Raw genomic sequence first — 20,367 nt, 5'->3', positions numbered from 1 at the left:
TAGGCAAGCGCCCTCACCCTGAGCTACACTCCTTGCCCTGCTTTTGGAGGAAGGGGTCTTGCTAAGTTGCCCAGGCTGCCCTGAACTTGCAATCTTCCTGCCTGAGCCTCCCAAGTAGCTAGAATTATAGGCATGAACCACTATGCCCAACTAGAACCCTTTTAAAGTGACAATAATTTCAGTACATGCACACGAAAGAGGAAACTTAACCTTTCTTGTGGTTGAAGTTAGCAGATAATGCTTCTGTAACACGACTGACCCAAGTGTCATAGGACTGTGCCCTGACTTTTACACCATAAAGAAGAGAAGGGAGGTCTTCTAATGGGTAGCGATATCTACAAAAAACACAGAAATAAAAAACTTCAAATTCCAGCAACAACTTTAAAGAACTGAGTTTTAAGTACGCTCAGTGTAAGAACAAGTACAAAGGTGAGAGCAATGGGATCTTGGGTTTACATTGACAGAAAATCAAAGACGCCCACAGTTTCAATTCAGAGAGAGAAAAGAAAAGGTCTAGAATTAACTGATAAAAACACTAATTTTAGGTATTATGCTAAAGACCAACTTTAAAGGACTGGCCCAAGCATGAAAGCAAACAGAAAAGATATTCCAGTTCAGGGACAGGGAAGGTGTAACTGTAACATTAACAGATGGTATTTTTAAAACATAATGGAAGTTTTACAGGGTACCTAAGACATTTCTTCTGCATGGGGCAGGGGCACAGATCAGTCGGATGGTAGAGACATACAAGCCGCTCGGGATTACAGGAGCATGTGAGAGCAGAGAGAAAACATGTGGTTCTGCATGCTGAACACTGTCGCTCGTCATCAGGAACGAGTTCAAACACTTCTTCTTCTGACATCAGGACACCCTGAAACACAGTTCACACCACCAGATCAAGTCTTTCTTGTCTCTAACACACCAAAGACCCTAAGTTGTATTTTTCTAAGGTACATCTCCGGTTTTAAGGCATAAATATGAAAGCCACAATAGCATGACATGAAAATACTTTCTGAAAATAGTCATGACTAAATCTTTAAAAATGGGTAAGACTAAACTTTGGCATCTAAAGATACACATTCAGGGGCTGGGGATTTAGATCAGCGGCACAGCACCTGCCCGGCAAGTGCAAGGTCGTGAGTTCGATTCCTGGTACCAGAAAACAAAAACAAAAACAAAACAAAACAAACAAAAAAAAACAAATAAAGATACACATTTAAGTGAAACAACTATAAAAAAATGCAAGCACGCAATTACTACAAAAGTCAAGACAGTTTTTTGAGAGGAGGAATTTTAATGAGGAGGTCCTCTGAGGGCACCTGACAAACTTCAATTTCTTGATCTGAATGGTGATGACAAGAAAGTTTACCATGACTTCATAAAGCTCTCTGTATGTTTTATGTGGTTTCCTTTGCTTTCTCTTTAAAACAATAAAACAAATTTTTAAAAAATTAATGTCCCTAGGGATAATATATACCCTTGAACAAGATAAATTAGTAATGTATCAAACACATGCAAAGACAAGTATACCTAACCAAATTACCTAATATGGAAATCAAAATACTTCAGCAAAATGTCAATAAAAGAAAATTAATTAATTGAACTTAGATGCCAGCTTAGGAAAAAGTATACAAAACACACTTTAAGAAGACTGTCAGGCAACCCATTCAGGACCCCTCCTGTCTCTCAGGGGCTATTCCTATTCCCTATCCCCCTACTCCTATTTCCTATTCCTTTTCTCCAATAAATTTTCCTGCTCTTAAAAAAAAACAAAAAAACCCACTTTCATTCAATGTACAAAAGTTCCCTTTACAGTTTCTATTTATTTGAGCAAGGAAATTACAAACCAAATTTTTCTAAAGAGCAAACTTTTTTCACTTAAACAAGGTGGAGGCCTGAACCTTTATTCACTAAGAGACACAATTAAATTCATTCTTCATACTTTTTCTTTTTAATCAATTTAATCTACATGTTTGCTAACTATACATTTTCTCATATTAGCATTATTTTCTTTAAAAATTATTTTTATGCAAATGTCCCAAAATGAATGTTTCTTAATTTACAAAAATTTTCATGGAAAATACAGGACACTGATGTGACAACTAATAGAATTTTGGCTGTTTCCAAAAATTCTAGACCATTTTGCAAAGTGTTTGCATTCCAAGGACCACTAATCCTAAGATTCTTTGAAAATAAATTTCTATTTCGGAAAATTCTACAGATTAGTTTCCTCTAATGTTAGACGTTAACAATGAACACCAGCATATTTTAAGGGATCAGAGAAGTTATGCGATAAAGAAGCCTATTTATCTTTCCCCAAACCACTATTTTCCCCAACTTTCTAACCACAGGACAATTTTTTTCTTGTAATACATTCTAACATATTCTAAAGCTTACACCTCTGAGATTATACTGTGGAAAATCATAAATTATCAGGAGAGAGTGGGAAGAAGAAAAGAACCAAAGATACAAATTAAAAGGCTATTCAAAATAATTCAGATGAGGGCTGGGGATATAGCTCAGTGGCACAAGCCTGGCAAGCACAAGGTCCTGAGCTCGATTTTCAGTATCGATCAATCAATCAATAAATAAAATAATAATAATTCAGATGAGAAATTAGGAAAATGACTTGTAAAAGGATGGTGGGAAGCCGGGTGTGGTGGCACATGCCTGTAATCCCAGCACTCAGGAGGCTGAGGCAGGAGGATTATTGCGAGTTTGAGACCAGCCTGGGCTACAAAGTAAGCTCACAGCTGGCCTGAACTGCACAGCGAGACCCTGTCTCAGAAACACAAAACAAAACAAAACAAAACAAAACAAAACAAAACAAAACAAAACAGAAAGGATGGTGGAAGAGGAGATGGCATGCTATTTTCACATGGCAAAACAGATATGACAATAATCTGTACAATAAGCATGTGGAAACAGTTTACAAACAAGTGACTGAACAATGCCTCCCTGACTGACAGAAAAAAAGACTAAACTACAAGTTAATAGCGCAGTTTAAATTCTAAAAATGGATTAAAATTCCTTGAAAAAACAGCATGAAAGAAAAAGCTGACTCATAAAAACACTGGCAATCGAGAAGAAAAAGTTAACTGGGTGTGATGGGCAAAAATGATCAAATAGAATGGACCAAAAGCAAAGCAAATGCTAATGAAAGAAACCAAGGGAGGAATATACAGTGCCATGAGGAGGTCACTGGGAATGGAAAGCGGGGAAAAGCGCACTAGACTTGGCAGTAAAGCTGTCATTAGTAAACCTGGGGAGTTCAAAAGTACGAGGGGACAAAACCAGTGGTGAGGAAGGGATGAACAGAAAATAAGCACAACCCGAAAGGAAACAACTTTTAAACAACAAAAAAAAAAGAAAATTATTCAAGAAGTTTAGGAAAAGATAAAATGAAAACTTTTCTCAAAATAGGAAAGAAAAGCCCAAGGGCAGAATAAGTATCTGGAACAAGGGTATAGGAAAGATAAACTTAAAGAGAAAGAGCCTGTAGTGAAATATGTCAAGGTATAATAAAAACACGGTGGAGGACAAGAAAATATGATATATATTTAAGTTATCACAAAAATTAATAATAATGTCCCAACAGCTGGGCGTAGTAGCACAGGCCTGCAATCCCAGAATCTGGGAGGATAAGGCAAGAGGATCATAAGTTCAAACCCCGCCTAGCCTATAGCAAGACACAGTAACAAAAGAAAGAAAGAAAGAAAAAAAAGCCCCATTAAAAACCCAGATTGAATCTGAAATAAGAAAACATACCAAAAAAACTTGCTGTGTGAATCTCCACTAGTATATTTAAATTTCATAAGGACCAAAGATACTAGGAAATGGGCCAGGTGTAGTGGTACACGCCTGTAATCCCAGTACTCGGAAGGCTGAGGCAGGAGGATTGTTGCCTGGGCTACAAAGTGAGCTCAAGGTCAGCCTGAACTGCATAGCAAAACCCTGTGTCAAAACAACCAAAAAAAAAAAAAAAAAACCAAAGATACTGGGAAATGGGAAGAAAATGTTCAAATGAGAAGGGGAACAAGGGAAGGGGAGAGAAAAAGGAAAGAAGGGACAAGAAAAAAGAACAGACGGAAAAAATGCAAACAAAATTCTTGTAAATAACGGAGGCAGAAAGGGACTGAAGGGAGGTCAGGGCAATGGGAAAAAAAGAAGCAAGACATATCACGTACAGGTACAAATTCCCTATGATGAATGCTATCACTATGTAAAGCTAAAATGTACCAATAAAATAAAAACTAAGAAGAATAGCAAAACCAAAAAAATTAAAATATTTAAATTTTAAAATTCAAAATACTCCTCACAATGAGAAAAAAATCCTATTTTAAATAAATACACACTCAAAACAGAATTTTAAGAACACAAGTATAAAACCAGAATATTTTTAAAGTGGGACTACTAATTATCCAGCCATTTATATTCAAGAATCTCTAAAAAGTAAAATAAATTCTTCAAAATTTCACTTGTATCTTTTTTTTTTCTTCTATCAATGGTAATTCAAACAAATAGAGAAAAGGAATTTGACCATTTACAAAATTTATTTCTAAACTAACTTAAAATTCCTAAAAAATAATCATCTTTACATACTTTGTAGTAATATTTCTAGCATGTATAGCTTTATATTTTGGGTAATATTTCCCCTGTTTGTGTCTATAAAAAAAGTAGTGAAACAGTTTTCCCCTCAGATCCAAATCACTGTATCACTGTAATGTTTTTCCTAGCCGAAATTTACATTCATTCTGCTAAAACCATTACAAGTTAATACGTACATCCTACCAATTACACTCAACAATTTACTGAAGCAAATTATTTAGAAATACACACAAATACAAACTTCTTAATTTTGTGATTATACAAACTTTCCTGCCTGGAAATGTTGTTTTATTTATTTATTCACTTTTTGGTACCAGGAATGGGACTCAGGATCTTGTGCTTGCCAGGGAGATGCTGTGCCACTGAGCTATATCCCTGGCCTGAAAATGTTACATTTGAGGATGTAAATAAGATTTCTTCACAACCTACCAACTGTTCTTGGCTATTAAACACACATTCTCTTAAAACAGAAGATCTCTAATGAGCATCTCAAGTGAACTTCAAATTACTAGTGACATATACAAGAAAATGAGCTTTGAACAAATACCTCACTCCATACACGAAAATTAACTTGAAATAAGTCCAATACCTAAATATGCAAGATAAAACTAAAAATCATAGGAGAAAACTGTAACTATGGGTTTTGGCAAAGTTTAGATACAACTAAAAGCACAACCCAGAAAAGAACTGCTAAGTTGAACGTCATAAAAAAGTAAAAGTGGGGGCTGGGGATTTAGCCCAGCAGCACAGTACCTGCCTGGCAAGTGCAAGGTCATGAGTTCAATTCCTGGTACCAGAAAAAAGACATACAAACAAAAAAAGTAAGAATGCCTGTTTTTCAAAAAGTTTCACTGTTAAGAAAAGGAAAAGACAAACCAGAATAGGCAAAAATATTTTAAATCACCTATCTGAGGCCGGGCGTGGTGGAGCACACCTGTAATCCCAGCACTCGGGAGGCTGAGGCAGGAGGATCAGTGTGAGTTTGAGACAGGCCTGGGCTACAAAGTGAGCTCAAGGCCAGCCTGAACTGCCTAGCAAGACCCTGACTGAAAAAGACAAAAAACAAACCACAACAACAACAACAAAAAATTACCTATCTGATAAAGAATTTGTACCCAGAATATATACACAACTCTGAAAAATCAATAATAAGACCATACATCTTTTTAAAGTTCAGCAAAAGATTTGAAGGACATACAGATAGCAAGCAACTACACTAAAATATGCTCAACATCAGCAGTCATTAGGGAAAATGCAAATTAAAACCAAAATGAAATACTACAAATCTATTAGAGCAGATAAAGTCAAAAAGAGTGCTCATACCAAGTGTCAGTAAGGATAAAGGGCAATTAAACGTCTCATACACTACTGGTAGAAATGCAGAATGGTACAACCACTTTGAATACAGTTTGGCAATTTTTCAAAAAATTAAAACATATACGCATAATAGGACCTAACCATTCTATTCTTAGTAGTTATCCAAGAGAAATGAAAGCAAATGTCCATATAAAAATGTGTACACAAATGTCCAAAGTAATTTTAATTCCTAACACCTAAAATCTGGAAACAGTCCAAATGTCCATCCACAAGTGAATGTATATAAACAGACTGTGGTACATCCATTCAGTGGGAAATTACTCGATAATAAATACACAAAGCAATATAGATATATCTTAAAGAAATTAGCTGAGAGAAAGAAGCCAGACAGCAGGATGTGGTGGTTCACACCCATAGTCCCAGCTACTCAGGAGGGGAAGGCAAGATTTCCTGACAACAGGAATTTAAGACCAGCCTAGGAAACAGAGCAAGAGCATAACTCAAAAAATAAAAAATAAAAAAAAATAGAAGGCACATGGTACCATCCCAGGGAGGCTAGCTATATAGGGATGATACGTGGGAACAGCCCAAGATGAGGTTGCCCCTCTGCCATGTGCCACCCTGCCTTGGAACCAGCCGAGAATGTACTGAAATCTCCACAAACTGTGAGCTAAATAAACCTTCTCCCTTTAAAAAACAATCCTAACCATTAGTTATATTCAGTCCTCCTCATATACCAAATTACTTACAAGGGGTAAAAATAGATTCACTTAACCTGACAGAGTCTATAAGCACCAGAAACATAACTTTTATTCAATATAAATCTCACGGACAAAAGGAACTGAATTTTCTTAAGAAAACAAATATATACCTAAGAAATTCTACCTAATAGGATTCTACTTTAACAATCTACTCATGATACCAAGTTTCCTAAAACTTTTTCAATCTGAAGAAACCAAAAATAGTAATTAAAAAATCTAAAACCTACTTCAAATTAGTGATTTTCATGTTCAACTCCTAAAATGATCAAAGGTGAAAAAGTAGAGCCTCCCCAAAGGACCAATTTTTTTCAGTATCTCATATGCTGTATAAACACAAGAAATTTGCTCCGCAAACTCACCATTTGTACAACAGACTCCCTTAATCGTGTCTCTTCTTCAGTCATGAGCGTCAGCTCTTTGCAGACCATGGCAGCCAGCCCCACATCTAAGCACTCTGGGTCTGCTGCCATCTTGAAAATTAGCTCCTCATGTGAAAAGACACAATGGCGCCGTAGGCGTCGGTAATGATTTACACACTGACGTCCAATGGGCAACTGAAAACAAATTTCTAGATTAAATGACTTGCTTATTATAATGTATTGTAAAACAGAACCTCTATTTACCCTAAAGAGCTTCCCTTTCATCACAAAGAAGACAGAATACTAAACTCCATGTGAATATAAAAGGCAATTATAAATATGAACCTTCCATGACCCAGCTAGAATTTCAAAGGCCCTTCCCACAGAAAATTCTCATGATCTAAGATGCTAAGCTTCTGGCCTAAACTGCTGATTTTCTACTCATTATGTGTGTCCAGAAACTGGGGCTCCCTGGGGTATAAATGATGCAGCGAACTCTTTTTTTTAGACCAGTCAACATGAGGCTTTCCTTAAAGGAAAAATATTGTAAAAATCAAAATGTTAGAAGTTCTCTCCATAAAAGCTTAAACAAAATTATTCAAGACTCAAGATTCTAAAGCAAAAAGAACAGATGTTATTAGAAGAAAAGAAACAAAAAGAAAAGAAAAAAGAAAAAAAGAAAAAGAAAAAGTACTATTTAAGTATACTGGCTGACTTTATTTTTTTTGCCAGAATCAAAGCAAAGGACGGTTTAGATTTAAGCATCTAGAATTCTTCTTCAAGGGGCCAGGGAGATAGCTCAGTGGCATAAGCACCTGCCTGGCAAGCACAAAGTCCTGAGTTTGAGTCCTGGTACCAAAAAAAGAAAAAAAAAAAAAAAAAGTTTTTTTCAAAGCAACCATCTTCAAAGAAAGAGGATTCAAACAAGTGAAATCATAAAAGCATATACTTTGTTTTCAGTGCAATAAATGGCTAAATACAATAATCACTTCTTTTTTGGAGACAGGTTCTCACTATGTAATCCAGGCTGGCCTCAAACTTGCAGCGATCCTCCTGCCCCAGCCTCCCAAGTGCTGGGATTACAGTTATCTGCCCCCATGCCCAGTCCGCATTATCACTTTTTACCAATCACTAACTTTTCATAGATACAAGGCTGGGGATGTAGCTCAGCGGTACAGCACAACCTCACCATGCATGAGGCCTTACATTACAGCAACAGCACTGCAAAAAAACCTAGCTATAAGACACACACACACACACACTCTCTCTCTCTCTCTTTCTCTCTCTGCAACTTCAACTTCTTTCCTATGCTTAAGTGGAAAAACTACAGTAACTGAAAGCTAATTTTTTGGATTAGGAAACTATAATATTAAAAAAAAACAAACATTAAGAACCTTTTAAAATTCACCTCCATTTTGATACTGGCAATCATAGAAAATACGAGGCTCTCTCTGAATCAGTGTTTCCACACTCTTCACAGAAATTATCATTCCCAACGTGTATTTCAAAGTTAGGATTAGCGACCGTCTTGTCTATTAACAACATGCGATGCCTTTGTATCTTAACCCTTAAATATTTACTCTTCAGACAGTTCTCCCACAGCCACAAGGAAAAGGAGGGGTAATCAACTACAGGGTTTCCAGTTTTTAATTATTACAAACGTAGAAAGAAGGCACATCAGGGAGAGCTGATTATCCAGTGCAGCTTATAAGGGTTAGCCCATTCTTCTTTCTCTGCCTTAGGATTCCTTTCGTAGGATTCCTCTATGTAGCCCAGGCTGGCCTCAGACTGGTGGCAATCTTCCTGCCTCAGCCTCCTAAATGCTGGGATTACAGGCATGTACCACCACGCCCAACTTGCTCTAACTTTTCATTTATATCAGCACCTTCTTCTAAAGAGTATCAACCTCTCACCTATAATATTTAACTTATTCAGACTATTAAGTAAATCTATTAGCATCTTCATAAACTAGGGAAAAAACATTTCGGCCCACTGAAATTAAGAGCTACCTAGACTAAACATCAGAAAACAGCATGTTAAAGGTAGCTACCATCCCTCAACTCTTACCTGAACTATCCCACTTCATAACCTATACTGAGTCAATCACCATGTAAATCATAAACTATATAAACATTAGCTGAATTTTGAAAAACAGCTCCAGTGCCCAAGGAAAATCCTACATTTAGGCTTGCCCATACTAAATTATGCTGCTTCCAAAATCTAAAAAGGAAGATGTTTTTTAAAAAAGAAGTTTAAAATCACTGGATTACCCAGACATGGTGGCACATATAATCCCAGCACTTGGGAGGCTGAGGAAGGAAGACTGCCATGAGTTCAAGGCCAGCCTGGGCTACATAGTGAGTTTAAGGCCAACCTGAACTACAGAGCGCGACCCCACCTGGAAAAAAAGAAAAGCCGAACAAAAATAAACAAAACTAAAATTACTGGATTAAAATAAGACTACTCACAACCCAAATGTGGGGGTACAACATGGGGGGTACATGCTTGTACTCCCAGTATTGTAGAGGCTGAGGCAAGAGAATCATCTGAGCCCCTAGGTATTCAAAGCCAGTAAGAGCAACGAAGCAAGAGCCCATTTCAAAAAAGTATTTATTCACTATGAAAATGTACTCACTGGCCAAGGAAATAAACGTTCTATCATTAATCACGGATTTTAATAAATTAAGGTATCCATGGAAAATAAAAGATCCAATACTACTAAATGATTGCCCCCAAAATGATAAGAGGCAACAAAAACAATACAATAAAAATGAACAGCACATTATAAATGTGTAATCTTCCCCCAACCAACATGATCTAACCATGACTATATTTTCTTATCTATCTCATATAAAAGTAAAATAGCAGTGAGTGGCACTATATTTACATATTTTAAGACCTAAAAGTGCTCACAGAAAGAACTATATCTCCTCAGAAAATAATTAGCTACCCGTTTAAACTTCAAACAGAATGGGAAAATGAATGTGTGAGAACAAAAGAATTGTAAAGCTCTCTAAATAAATGATGGGATGGAAAGGCCAGGTAACTTTCTCAATCACAACAGCCACGTCAGTCTGCACTGAATTACTCGTGTCCCCTACCCAGAGTCCCGCTAAACAGATGATACCTAAACTTCATTTTACAGTGGTGTTAGTACACGTACAACAGCCACTCGCTATAGAACAGACCCAGTCAGCAGTACAGAAGTTCACAGCTTCAGCAAAGTTGTAGCCCTGGTTAAATCCAGAATGATAGGCACGAGGAAACGTCACAACAAACTCGCCTGCACACTGATTCGTCCTGTACACCTAAATGAAAATTGAGAACAAGGATATTAAAAAAAAAAAAAAAAAAAAAAGCAGGACATTTTATCAGTAAGACAGTTGTAGAGGCATTTTCTAAAATTGAAAATTATACATTAATTTACACACATCAAAAATAGTGTCAGGGTTTTAATAAGTAGCTAGAATCCTCCTTTCCTGAAACAGTCACTGATACAAACAACTCATGACAAAATCAGCAGCCAAAACACTTCCAAAAGGAAAATGGGACTCATGGTAACTTAATAAAATATGTATAATTAAGGGGTTGGGTTGCAAATAGTGCTAAAAAATGGAATTTCTCACTATCTTTGGGTAATTTTTTGGTAACTGAATTAGCTCATACATTGTATGAGATAGCCCCAAAATCAGTTTTCCCAAATGTTACTTTTTTGTATGATAATAGTATGTCTTTTTAAAACGTCACAGGTTGTGTAAGTACACTCTTCTTTTTTCTTTTTTTAGTACTGGGGATTGAACCTAGAGCCTTCACACTGAGCTACATTCCTCCTTTTTTGAGAATGCCCCGCTGGGCCTGAACTTGGAATCCTCCTGCCTCGGCTTCCCCACAGTACTGCTATTATGGACATGCACCACTGTACCTGATTAATTCACTTTTTAAAGACAAAGTGGTAATACAAATGTTATTCAATCTACTTTCTCATTACAGTTTAATAAATATTTGATTATATGTAGCAAACTTGTTAAATTTATACTTTATCAGGTTATAGTAGTTTAAATTTGAGAATCCTTTTAAAAACTACTTTCAAAGAAGTATTCATAGTAATTTTTACTTCATTGTCATGGGTTAAAAGTTGTGACATCACCCAGCGTGGTGGTGCATGCCTATAATCCCATCACTCAGGAAGGAGTGCAGGAGGCAGGAGGGTCCTTCTGCGTTTGAGACCAGCCTGGGCTACAAAGTGAGATCAAGGCCAGTCTGAACTTCATAGTGAGACTCCATCTCAAAAATAAAAACAAAAACAAAACAAAAAAACAGTTGTGACATCTTTATATAAAAAAGGGTTAGAGTTATTAGCACTACCTCTTAAAATATCTGGGTTTTTTTGGTTAAACAGAGGTAGGAAAAAATATTAGATTTTTGTTCAAAACAGGATATAATGGTTTACAGAAAAGAGAAGGCTATTTGAATAGGTAACTACATGTAAGGTATGACTCATACCTTAAAATATTCCTCTTAATCAGATAAAAAGTGCTCCCTACAAAGTATAAATTCTAACTTGGCTAGAAAATAACATAACTTCACTTCCAGTTATAGAATAAAGCATATACATGATTCTATCTAACTAAGAGCTAAAATAACTTTAAAAATACTAAAAGGAGCACGCCTGTAATTCCAGCAGTCAGAAGGCTGAGGCAGGAGGAGCGTAGCAAGCTTGAGGCCAGCCTGGGCTACATAGTAAGTTCAAGATCAGCCTGAACTATATATAGCAAGACACTGTCCAAAAAAACAAACAATAAAAATACTCAAAGGAGACACACACTCACAGGCACACCATGCTCCATTAGCACATTGGGGTTCATGATGGTGACTAACTGATGCAGCAGATCAGGCTGGGACTCAAATAACTCAGGGGCCAGCTCCCTCATCACCTCTTCCAGCTGTTCTGCAGCATGCGACGGTACACCATACCATGTCTTTGGCTCCCCCCTAGCAAAAGAAGTCACTGTTTAGCTAGGTACAGCGCGGCACCAATGAGTCCAGACTCTCTTCATTCACACCTGTTGAATCATAATCAACTGTGTATTACTCCCTAACTCTAACCCACTAAATTATAATCACTGTGTCTTAGTCCATGACCACAGAATTATGCCGATCATTTCATAAATCTGTGCTATTGTTCATAATAGAAGCTAGGGCAACAGTATATGGATAGGTATTTATTTATCACTTCTATCAGAAGGAACTCAAAAGCATATAAACTCTTCAAGGAGATCAGTAATTGTATGTTTAAAGAAGACGCTACATGAAGAGTAAACTCTGTTCCAAAGGTTATCGACACATTATCTTGATTTATAGGTCCCCTGGACGTTCCAGTTATCTCCTCAATAATCAAAGTAAAAATTCAATATTCTTGGGGCTGGAGATATAGCTCAGCGGCACAGCACCTGCCTGGCAAGTGCAAGGTCATGAGTTCGATTCCTGGTATTGGAAAAAACAAAACAACAAAAATTCAACATTCTTTACAATATCTATAATTTCACTGAGTTCAATTTACTATTCAAGTAAATAAGCTATTCACACATACCTTAAAAGGGTAGGTATCCTGAGATGCTCCCCCTTTCTTCCACAATATATCTTGGGTAGACAATACTTTTGAAGTCAGGTTTCCCTAATATTATTACATCTTTAAAAAAGACTGGGGCTGGAGATGTAATTTTGTGGTAGGGCATGTGCTCAGCATGCACAAGGCCCTGGATTCAATCCTCAGCACTAAAAATAAATAAATACCAAGTTCAGTAGGTACGTACGCCGTGCTGATCGAGGATGTACATACCAATGCAAGTAGTTAATGGAGTAACTCCAGTGATCCTCAATGTGCCAGCAAAAAGAGGAGAAACACATTCCCACGTAGAGCCATGGCACCTTCATTCCAGAAATATCTACATTAATGTGTGCAAGGACAGACTGCTCCAGGACAGGCATGTTATTCAAATTCCAACCCGAAAGTGCATACTCCTATTAAAAAAAAAAATTGGTTAAAGATCAGAAATGACAAATGCTCATAGAAATTTCAGGAAAAGCCTCTCAAGAAAACTGACAGAATCTGTTGTTATCTAATACATATAATTCATCTCATTAGACATTTAATCCTCTCAACCATAGTTTCTTTTCAGATTTCCCTTTATTTCAGATACTGCTGATTTACTTTGATGCACATAAGAAAACCATATTACTCCTAGCCCTCCAATAAAACAGGGTAAGACCCACTTTAACAGGTCTTATTACATTTCTACATTACTTCTAGTGGTATAAATTCCCCAAAATATTGATTACCGTATTTATAGGTGGTGCTACACACCACTAAGACAAAACTCAAGAAGACACCTAATCCTGAATTTGTGACAATACTGAAAGCTGGTACGATGCAGAAAGTCACTACCACCATCCCTTGCTACAAAAATACCTAGAAAAACTGGATAAATTATAACAATATAACAATATTTCACAATTGAATTTGAAAGAAAAAGGAACTCCAAGTTTACAGGAAGATTCCTAGTTTCCAAAGCAAAAATAAAAAAGAAAACTTTGTTAACTTTCACAGCAGTTTCTTTTTTTGGTACCCCCAATCGAACTCAGGACCTCATGCTTGCCAGGCAGGTTCTGGGCCACTGGCTATAGCCCCAGCCCTTCACAGGGGTTTCTAACTAGATTTAGGAACCAAAGAATAGGTTTCAAACACACATCTCTGAAGCCATATGAGGTACAGACTTTAAATGCTTATCATCTTAAATAGAACACTTCTCAAAGTGAGGACCACAGAATCCATGAAGTCTATTAGTGTTATTACTATTAGTATCATTATTATTATTATTATTACTACTACTTTCACTATAATTCTAAGATATTATCTACCTTTTTCACTAACAGCCTTTAGTAATTCACCATGCGTTTTTCCAGTGAAAACACAGTATGACATAGCATAGAAGAGTGAATGTACAGACAGAAACGGTAATTCAACTGCCTTCTATTAGAAAGTTAGTAAGTGAACCTGGATGCCAGTTACTGAGGGATGGACGTTTATTATTTTATTTACTTTTATATGTTTCGAAGTTTCTATAGTAAGGGAAAAAAATCTCAACGAGGTTAAACAGCCAATGGCAGAGCTAAAGTGAGAAATCAATGAACTAGCAGACTTGAGAAAACCATCCACAATACAGCAAAAAGATATGGAAACTATGAAAGTAAAGAGTCAGAAAAGACAGAATAAGAGAACCTAAAGTTGGTTAAGTAGGAATTCGAAAAGAGAAACAACAAAGAGCTAGGCATGGTGGTGCGCACCTGTAATCTCAGCACTCAGAAGGCTGAGGCAGGAGGACTGCCACAGTTTTACAACCCCTCGGGAGTCTCAGCTCCTGAGTGCTGGGATTACAGGCATGCACCACCATGCCTGGCAAGACCTTGTCTCAAAAAAAGAAAAAAATCACATAAAAAACTTACAACACAAAGTAAACACATATATTAAATTCCAAAATGCAGATATGAAAGTAGATAGTTCTTTGGAAGACAAGAAAATAGTAATCACCATGGGTTTTAAATATTAGAAAAGCATCACAAAAAGAAAGATCCTGAGTTGAGCCTTGAACTATATATAATATCTGAATAGGCGTTACAGATGAAGTTTAGTGGTAGATGTGCAAAACGTCCTAGGTCCAGCCCCTACACTCAAAAACAAAAGCAGCATTCTAAGAGAGCTACAGGTATGCAAAAGGTAAATCACAGAGCTACAATACACTAGTCTAGCTGGTGAAAAAGTACAGTGGTGTGAGAGCCAGACTCAGATTAAGAAATATAGGAAATAAGACCAGAAAAAAACATTGGATATTTACTGTTAAGTTTTGGGATAAGAAGCTTAGAGTTTACACTATATTCAAAATGAAAATAAAAGATTTTGAAAAATGAAACTATGATTAAACCATACCTTTAAATATTTTAAAACTTGATTATAGAAAATTTCAAACACAAAGTACGCAGTTGCATAATAGATTCCCCATGAATCTTAAAATTTTAAGTGAAAGCAGTGTCTATGAGACTGCCAAAAAAATTATACAGTATGATCAAAAATTACGGTCATTTAAAATTTTACAATAAAAGACACATTGCCCTTAATCACTACCACTTATTCCTTCGTTCTTTCTACTTTCTGAGGCAGCTTTGAAGCAGGCTTTTGTGAGTGAGTGTCTTTACGAGATGTCAAATGCCACTAAAGGCGGGCTCATAAAAACATTATACTGCGTCCTTACCCACCATACTTACTAGACCTGGCACCACGCGCCTTCTGGCTCTTCCCCAAAGTCAAAACGACCATGACAGTAAAGGTTTTCAATCTATTCAGGACACAAAGGCAGTCGGGACAGTGAAACTCAAAGACACTCCCCAAAAAGGACTTGCACGACTGCTCCAGAGGGTGACAAGAATGATGGCACACGTGTGCAAAGCGAGGGGGGCATTTTATGGAAATGAATGGCAATGTGTCTTTTACCTTAACAAATTTTTAGAAATTAAACCTTCACCGTACTTTTCTACCACGTCCCACATGTGGAAAACAGTAAATAGCAGACCTACACTGCAGTCCTCCAAAAAGTGAGCCAAACTTTGGCCCTTGGCTGGTATCTGGAAATGCGAATGATGAACAGTTCCCTACGCTAATAGAAAACCTGTCCTCCATGCTAAGAGGGGCTCACAGCGCTGGACTGTACGATAACCTCTATGCTGAACGCCAGCTTTCCTTGGGGGTATCTGGAATTTTGGTACATGTTTGGCAAAAGGTGCTAGGTCACTAGCCCCAAATAAAAACCTTGGCTACAGAGCCTCTAATGAGCTTCCCTGGTAGACAACCGTCCACATATGTTGGCATAATTTAAATCTGGAGTAATCACACGTATCTTTTTAAAAAGAACTCTTAAATCACTGCCAGTTATAGAAGAGAAGAAAAAGTAGCAGGGACAAAAGAAAAAGCATCAGTTCAGGTTCACACATCTCTCTCTGTGACAGAAGGCTTCACACATATGCTGCAGTTTACATGCATACTTGAAAGACGAAACTGATAGAAAATACTATGTTTGCAAATAGAATGTTTAAGCCACCTCTGAAAAAAAAAAAAAAAGAAAAAGAAAGCCTGCCTACCCAACCACTGAAAGAAACTTATTTCAAAACTATCAATAAAATCTTTTTATTTCAAAATTTCTAGATTTTTTTTAGATCTTAGAAAGAGTTAAGCAAGTATTTTAAACTGATATTAATGCTTTAAACTAATTAAATTAAACTAATAATTAGTTAAACTAATTAATAAACTAATTAATTAGTTTTCAAATTCAGAGTTTTGGGATATTTTTGGTGGGGGTTTTAGGTTTTCCTTTTACTTTTTTTTCTTTTTTTGATGCTGGTAGTAGTGCTAGGGATTGAACCCACAGCCCTTGTACTGAGCTGTACCCTCAACCTTTTTTTATCTTGTGGCAGAATCTTAGTAAGTCGTAACGCCTAGGCTGACCTCAAACCCATGAACTTTCTGCCTCAGCCTCTTAGATGCTAGGATTAGAGGTATGCAACACCACACTAAACTCAGAGTCAGATAATTTTAAAAGATATTTTGAATTCATGGGTTTTGTTGTTGTTGTTTTCTCTCATTTTTCCGGTTCAGTGCTAGAAATCAAATGCATGTTAGGTAAATGCCCTTGCCACAGAGCTACAGCCACAGTACCGAACGTGTTGTGTTTAAAACCGAAAACTACCAGATGTGGTGGTACACACCTATAATCCCAGCACTTGGGAGGATGAGGCAGGAAGGTCACCATGAGTTCAAGGCCAGCTCGGGCTATACAGGGAGCCTACGGGCAGCCTGAGGTACATAATGAGACTCTGCCTCAAACATACATACACACATAAATAAATAAACAAATAGGTGAAAATTATTTGTACTGTCCAAAGCCCAGATATTTAATATTTTAAATTGACATGATCCCCTAAAATTAAAGAAAGGTCACTGGGCGTGGTAGCACATGCCTGTAATCCCAGCACTCGGGAGGCTGAGACAGGAGGACAGACACAAGTTTGAGGTCAGCCTGGGCTACAAAATGAGTTCAAGGCCAGCCTGAACTGCATAGTGAGACCCTGTCTCAAAAAGGAAATAAATAAATAAATAAATAAAGTAAAGATTAAAGAAAGATAGTTTCCCATGAAAAAGCCAAAAAAGGTGGGGGTGTAGCTCAGCAGGAGAGTGCTAGACGAGCATGCATAAAGCCCCGGGTTCAATCCCCAGTACCACTCAAAAAAAGCAAAGAAAGCCAGCATGGTGGTTCACGCCTGTAATCCCAGCACTCAGGAGGCTGAGACAGGAGGATTGTTGAGTTCGAGACCAGCCTGGGCTACAAAGTGAGCTCAAGGCCAGCCTGAACTGCATAGCAAGACCCTGTCTCAGAAAGACAAAAAAAAAAGCAAAGAGAAAAAGAAAAAGCTAAAAAGCCTGGGGGTCAGCAGAAATCTAGATACTACATGTACCTCTTCCTCTGGCAACATCTTTCTCCGACCGTCCTTCACAGGAAACCCACTTCCAAAGTCTTTGGAGGAGATATCAGCTCCATACTCCACAATGACATCTTCTTCAATGCTGCTAACCAGCCGCCAGAATTCCTTCTCTACCAGTTCTGTGGGAACCATCTACACAGATAAAGATGACGGATTACTAACCAACTATAACCACAATCTACTGTAACGTAATACACAGGCCAAGTAAACACAAACACGTGATGAAATTAAAGAAACCTCATTTCCTACAGCAGAAATGACTGACAGCCTAGCTTTTTTCACTAAGAATGGGGGCAAGCTAAAGGTAAGTTGGATATTCAGAAAAACATAATGAATTTGAACGGCTTTGCTCTGAAAGCAGCTGTTTCCCAACTATGTAGGACAAAGATGAACCAGAACATGAAGAAGGACCATGGAAATGAAAAAAGCTAGGCCAAATTTTTAATAACTTTAGCAAACTTTTGTAGCACTGCACTGCTAGGAATGTTAAAAGCCCAGATTCCACAGGGAAAACAAAGCAAACCACATATAATAATTAACTAAACTAAAGCAGTGACAGCCAAATACTTCATGTCCCTGTAAAGGAATATTCACAGAGGAATAATAAAATAATTCAAACATCAAAACAGGTTTCTCTATAGAAGAATACAAACTTCACATTGAGAGAGTGAAAAAAACAAGTAGCCAGGTATGCTGGTACACGCCTGTAATCTCAGCATTCAAAAGATTGGGGCAGGAGGATCACTTCGAGTTCTAGGCCAGCCTGGGCTACATAGTGAGTTCAAGACCCAGCTGAACTCATAGTAAAACCCTGTCCCAATGAATGAATGAATGAATGAATGTTTTTTTTTTTCCCCCTTTTTGAGACAGGGTCTCACCATGCAGTTCAGGCTGGTCTTGAACACTGTGTAGCCCAGGCTGGCCTCAAACTCACAACAATCCTTCTGCCCCAGCCTCAGCTTCCTGCCTCAGCCTCCCAAGTGCTGGGATTACAGGCGTGCGCCACCACGCCCAGCTGAATGAATGAAATAGTATGCAAGGCCTTCAACTTTAAGATTCAGTATTCATTGATTCTGTCCCTCTTTTCTCTACAAGTATTAAAAATAAGAAAGCAAACCAAAGCTTTAGGCTTAGAAAAAACTTTGTACCTCTCAAAACTGGCTTAAAAGATAGTTACTCACATGGACTGGCATATTGAAATAATCAGACTTAAAATTATCTGCCATCTCTCCAAAGCTCTGAAGTGTATACTCTCGTACCGCTTGTTCAAATCCAAAGGCTTCTCGAGGTTTGTTACACTCCTGGGAAGAAAAAAATAACTAAGATTAACTCAATGAAACTATAACTTAAAAAGCACTGAAGATCTAGGTGTAGTGGTACATGCCTGTAATCCCAGCACTCTGGGAGGCAGAGGCAGGACCTCTGGTTCAAAACTATGGACCAATTTAGCAACATTCTGTCTGAAAATGGGGAAACAAGGGCTGAAGATATAGCTCAGTGGCACAGCACCTGCCTGGCAAGTACAAGGTCCTGAGTTCGATTCCCAGTACCAAAAAGAAAAGAATATTTCAGAAGGGGGAAACCGGAAGGAGGGAGGAGAGGAAAGAAAAGGAAGGGAGGAGTGGGAGGGACAAAAGCTCTATTTTGATTATTCCCCTGGGTGAAACAAATCTCACCAACCCTAAACACAACAAAACAAGTATTACTGTAGTTACCTGAAAAATGGTATAAGGAAACAGGACTCTAGACCCTCAACTTGTATTTCCATGGCCTTCCCGTAAGAAGGTGGTAATGAGACAGTTTTAAGACTCTGAGTCGGCATTATGATCTGCCACGCAGGCAACAGCTGGATGTTCCCTAACTCGGAATCAAGCCCCAGAATGTCTGCCATTTTAGCACCCAGTAGATCTGATCATAGAGAAAATATAGTTCATGGAGGGGGAAATAAAGCTTGTGGATATCAGGATACCCACTACATTGCCAAGATTTCTGGCTAGCAAAATGGTTTGCTCACACTGTCATGGTAATTACTATGACCAATGTCTTGGCGCAAACATTCGCTAACATGCCCTTTAACTTTGAGAACAGTAGTTAATAATTCCTAGACCATAAAAGATCTCTGAATGTATCTCGATATAACCAGCCAACTTCTTCTCTTTGATGTCCCAGCATGACATTTTGTTAAAATAAGTAAACACACCAGGCTTTTCATAACATCATTGTTTTTCAATAAGAACAATTTAGTATAATCAACTCAAAATGTGCACAAGTTAAAAGACATCATCAGTTTACTTAACAGCATGAAAACTTGTATAAATCTCAAATTCTAAAACTTCATGTCTGATTATAGTTTAATGTTTAAAAAGACTTACAGCTTTTCTTCGTTGTTATTCCAGCAATATGAATACTCTGAGTTGAAATCTCATTCAACTGGAGCAATATATAAAAAGCCTCACCAATAGTGAGAGAAAGAAACTTTGAAGGCAAGGCGCCTTAATATGGCTGTCACATTTCTACTCAATACATCTCTTTTTCAAAACCATGAAACAAGCAGGATGTGGTGGCACATGCCTGTAATCCCAGCACTCGGGAGGCTGAGGCAGGAGGATCATTGCAAATTCGATACCAGCTTGGGCTACAAAGTGAGCTCAAGGCCAGCCTGAACTGCATAGCAAGACCTTGTCTCAAAAAGACAAAGAAAAGAAAAATAATAATGGAACAATACTTCATAACAA

The 20,367-nt window shown here is 37.6% G+C and overlaps 1 protein-coding gene across 5 annotated transcripts in view; it reads right to left on the bottom strand.

Annotated features, from left to right (window-relative positions):
• Kdm5a (lysine (K)-specific demethylase 5A) overlaps positions 1 to 20,367 on the bottom strand; it is a 90,740-nt gene that overhangs the window by 40,793 nt on the left and 29,580 nt on the right. For all 5 annotated transcript variants that reach the window (XM_013520164.1, XM_013520162.1, XM_013520163.1 and 2 more), the window contains 8 exons: positions 18,814 to 18,933; positions 17,606 to 17,764; positions 12,885 to 13,066; positions 11,875 to 12,037; positions 10,234 to 10,353; positions 7,046 to 7,240; positions 690 to 871; positions 211 to 335 (listed from right to left, as the gene is read on the bottom strand). In XM_013520164.1, the coding sequence (XP_013375618.1) occupies positions 211 to 335; positions 690 to 871; positions 7,046 to 7,240; positions 10,234 to 10,353; positions 11,875 to 12,037; positions 12,885 to 13,066; positions 17,606 to 17,764; positions 18,814 to 18,933 (1,246 nt within the window). The remainder of the gene's footprint in view (positions 1 to 210; positions 336 to 689; positions 872 to 7,045; positions 7,241 to 10,233; positions 10,354 to 11,874; positions 12,038 to 12,884; positions 13,067 to 17,605; positions 17,765 to 18,813; positions 18,934 to 20,367) is intronic.

Source organism: Chinchilla lanigera, unplaced genomic scaffold, assembly GCF_000276665.1.
Source record: "Chinchilla lanigera isolate Chin_1 unplaced genomic scaffold, ChiLan1.0 scaffold00053, whole genome shotgun sequence".
Lineage (NCBI taxonomy): Eukaryota > Metazoa > Chordata > Mammalia > Rodentia > Chinchillidae > Chinchilla > Chinchilla lanigera.
The sequence above is the reverse complement of the archived record's forward strand: the minus strand, read 5'-3'. Positions and strand labels throughout refer to the sequence as shown.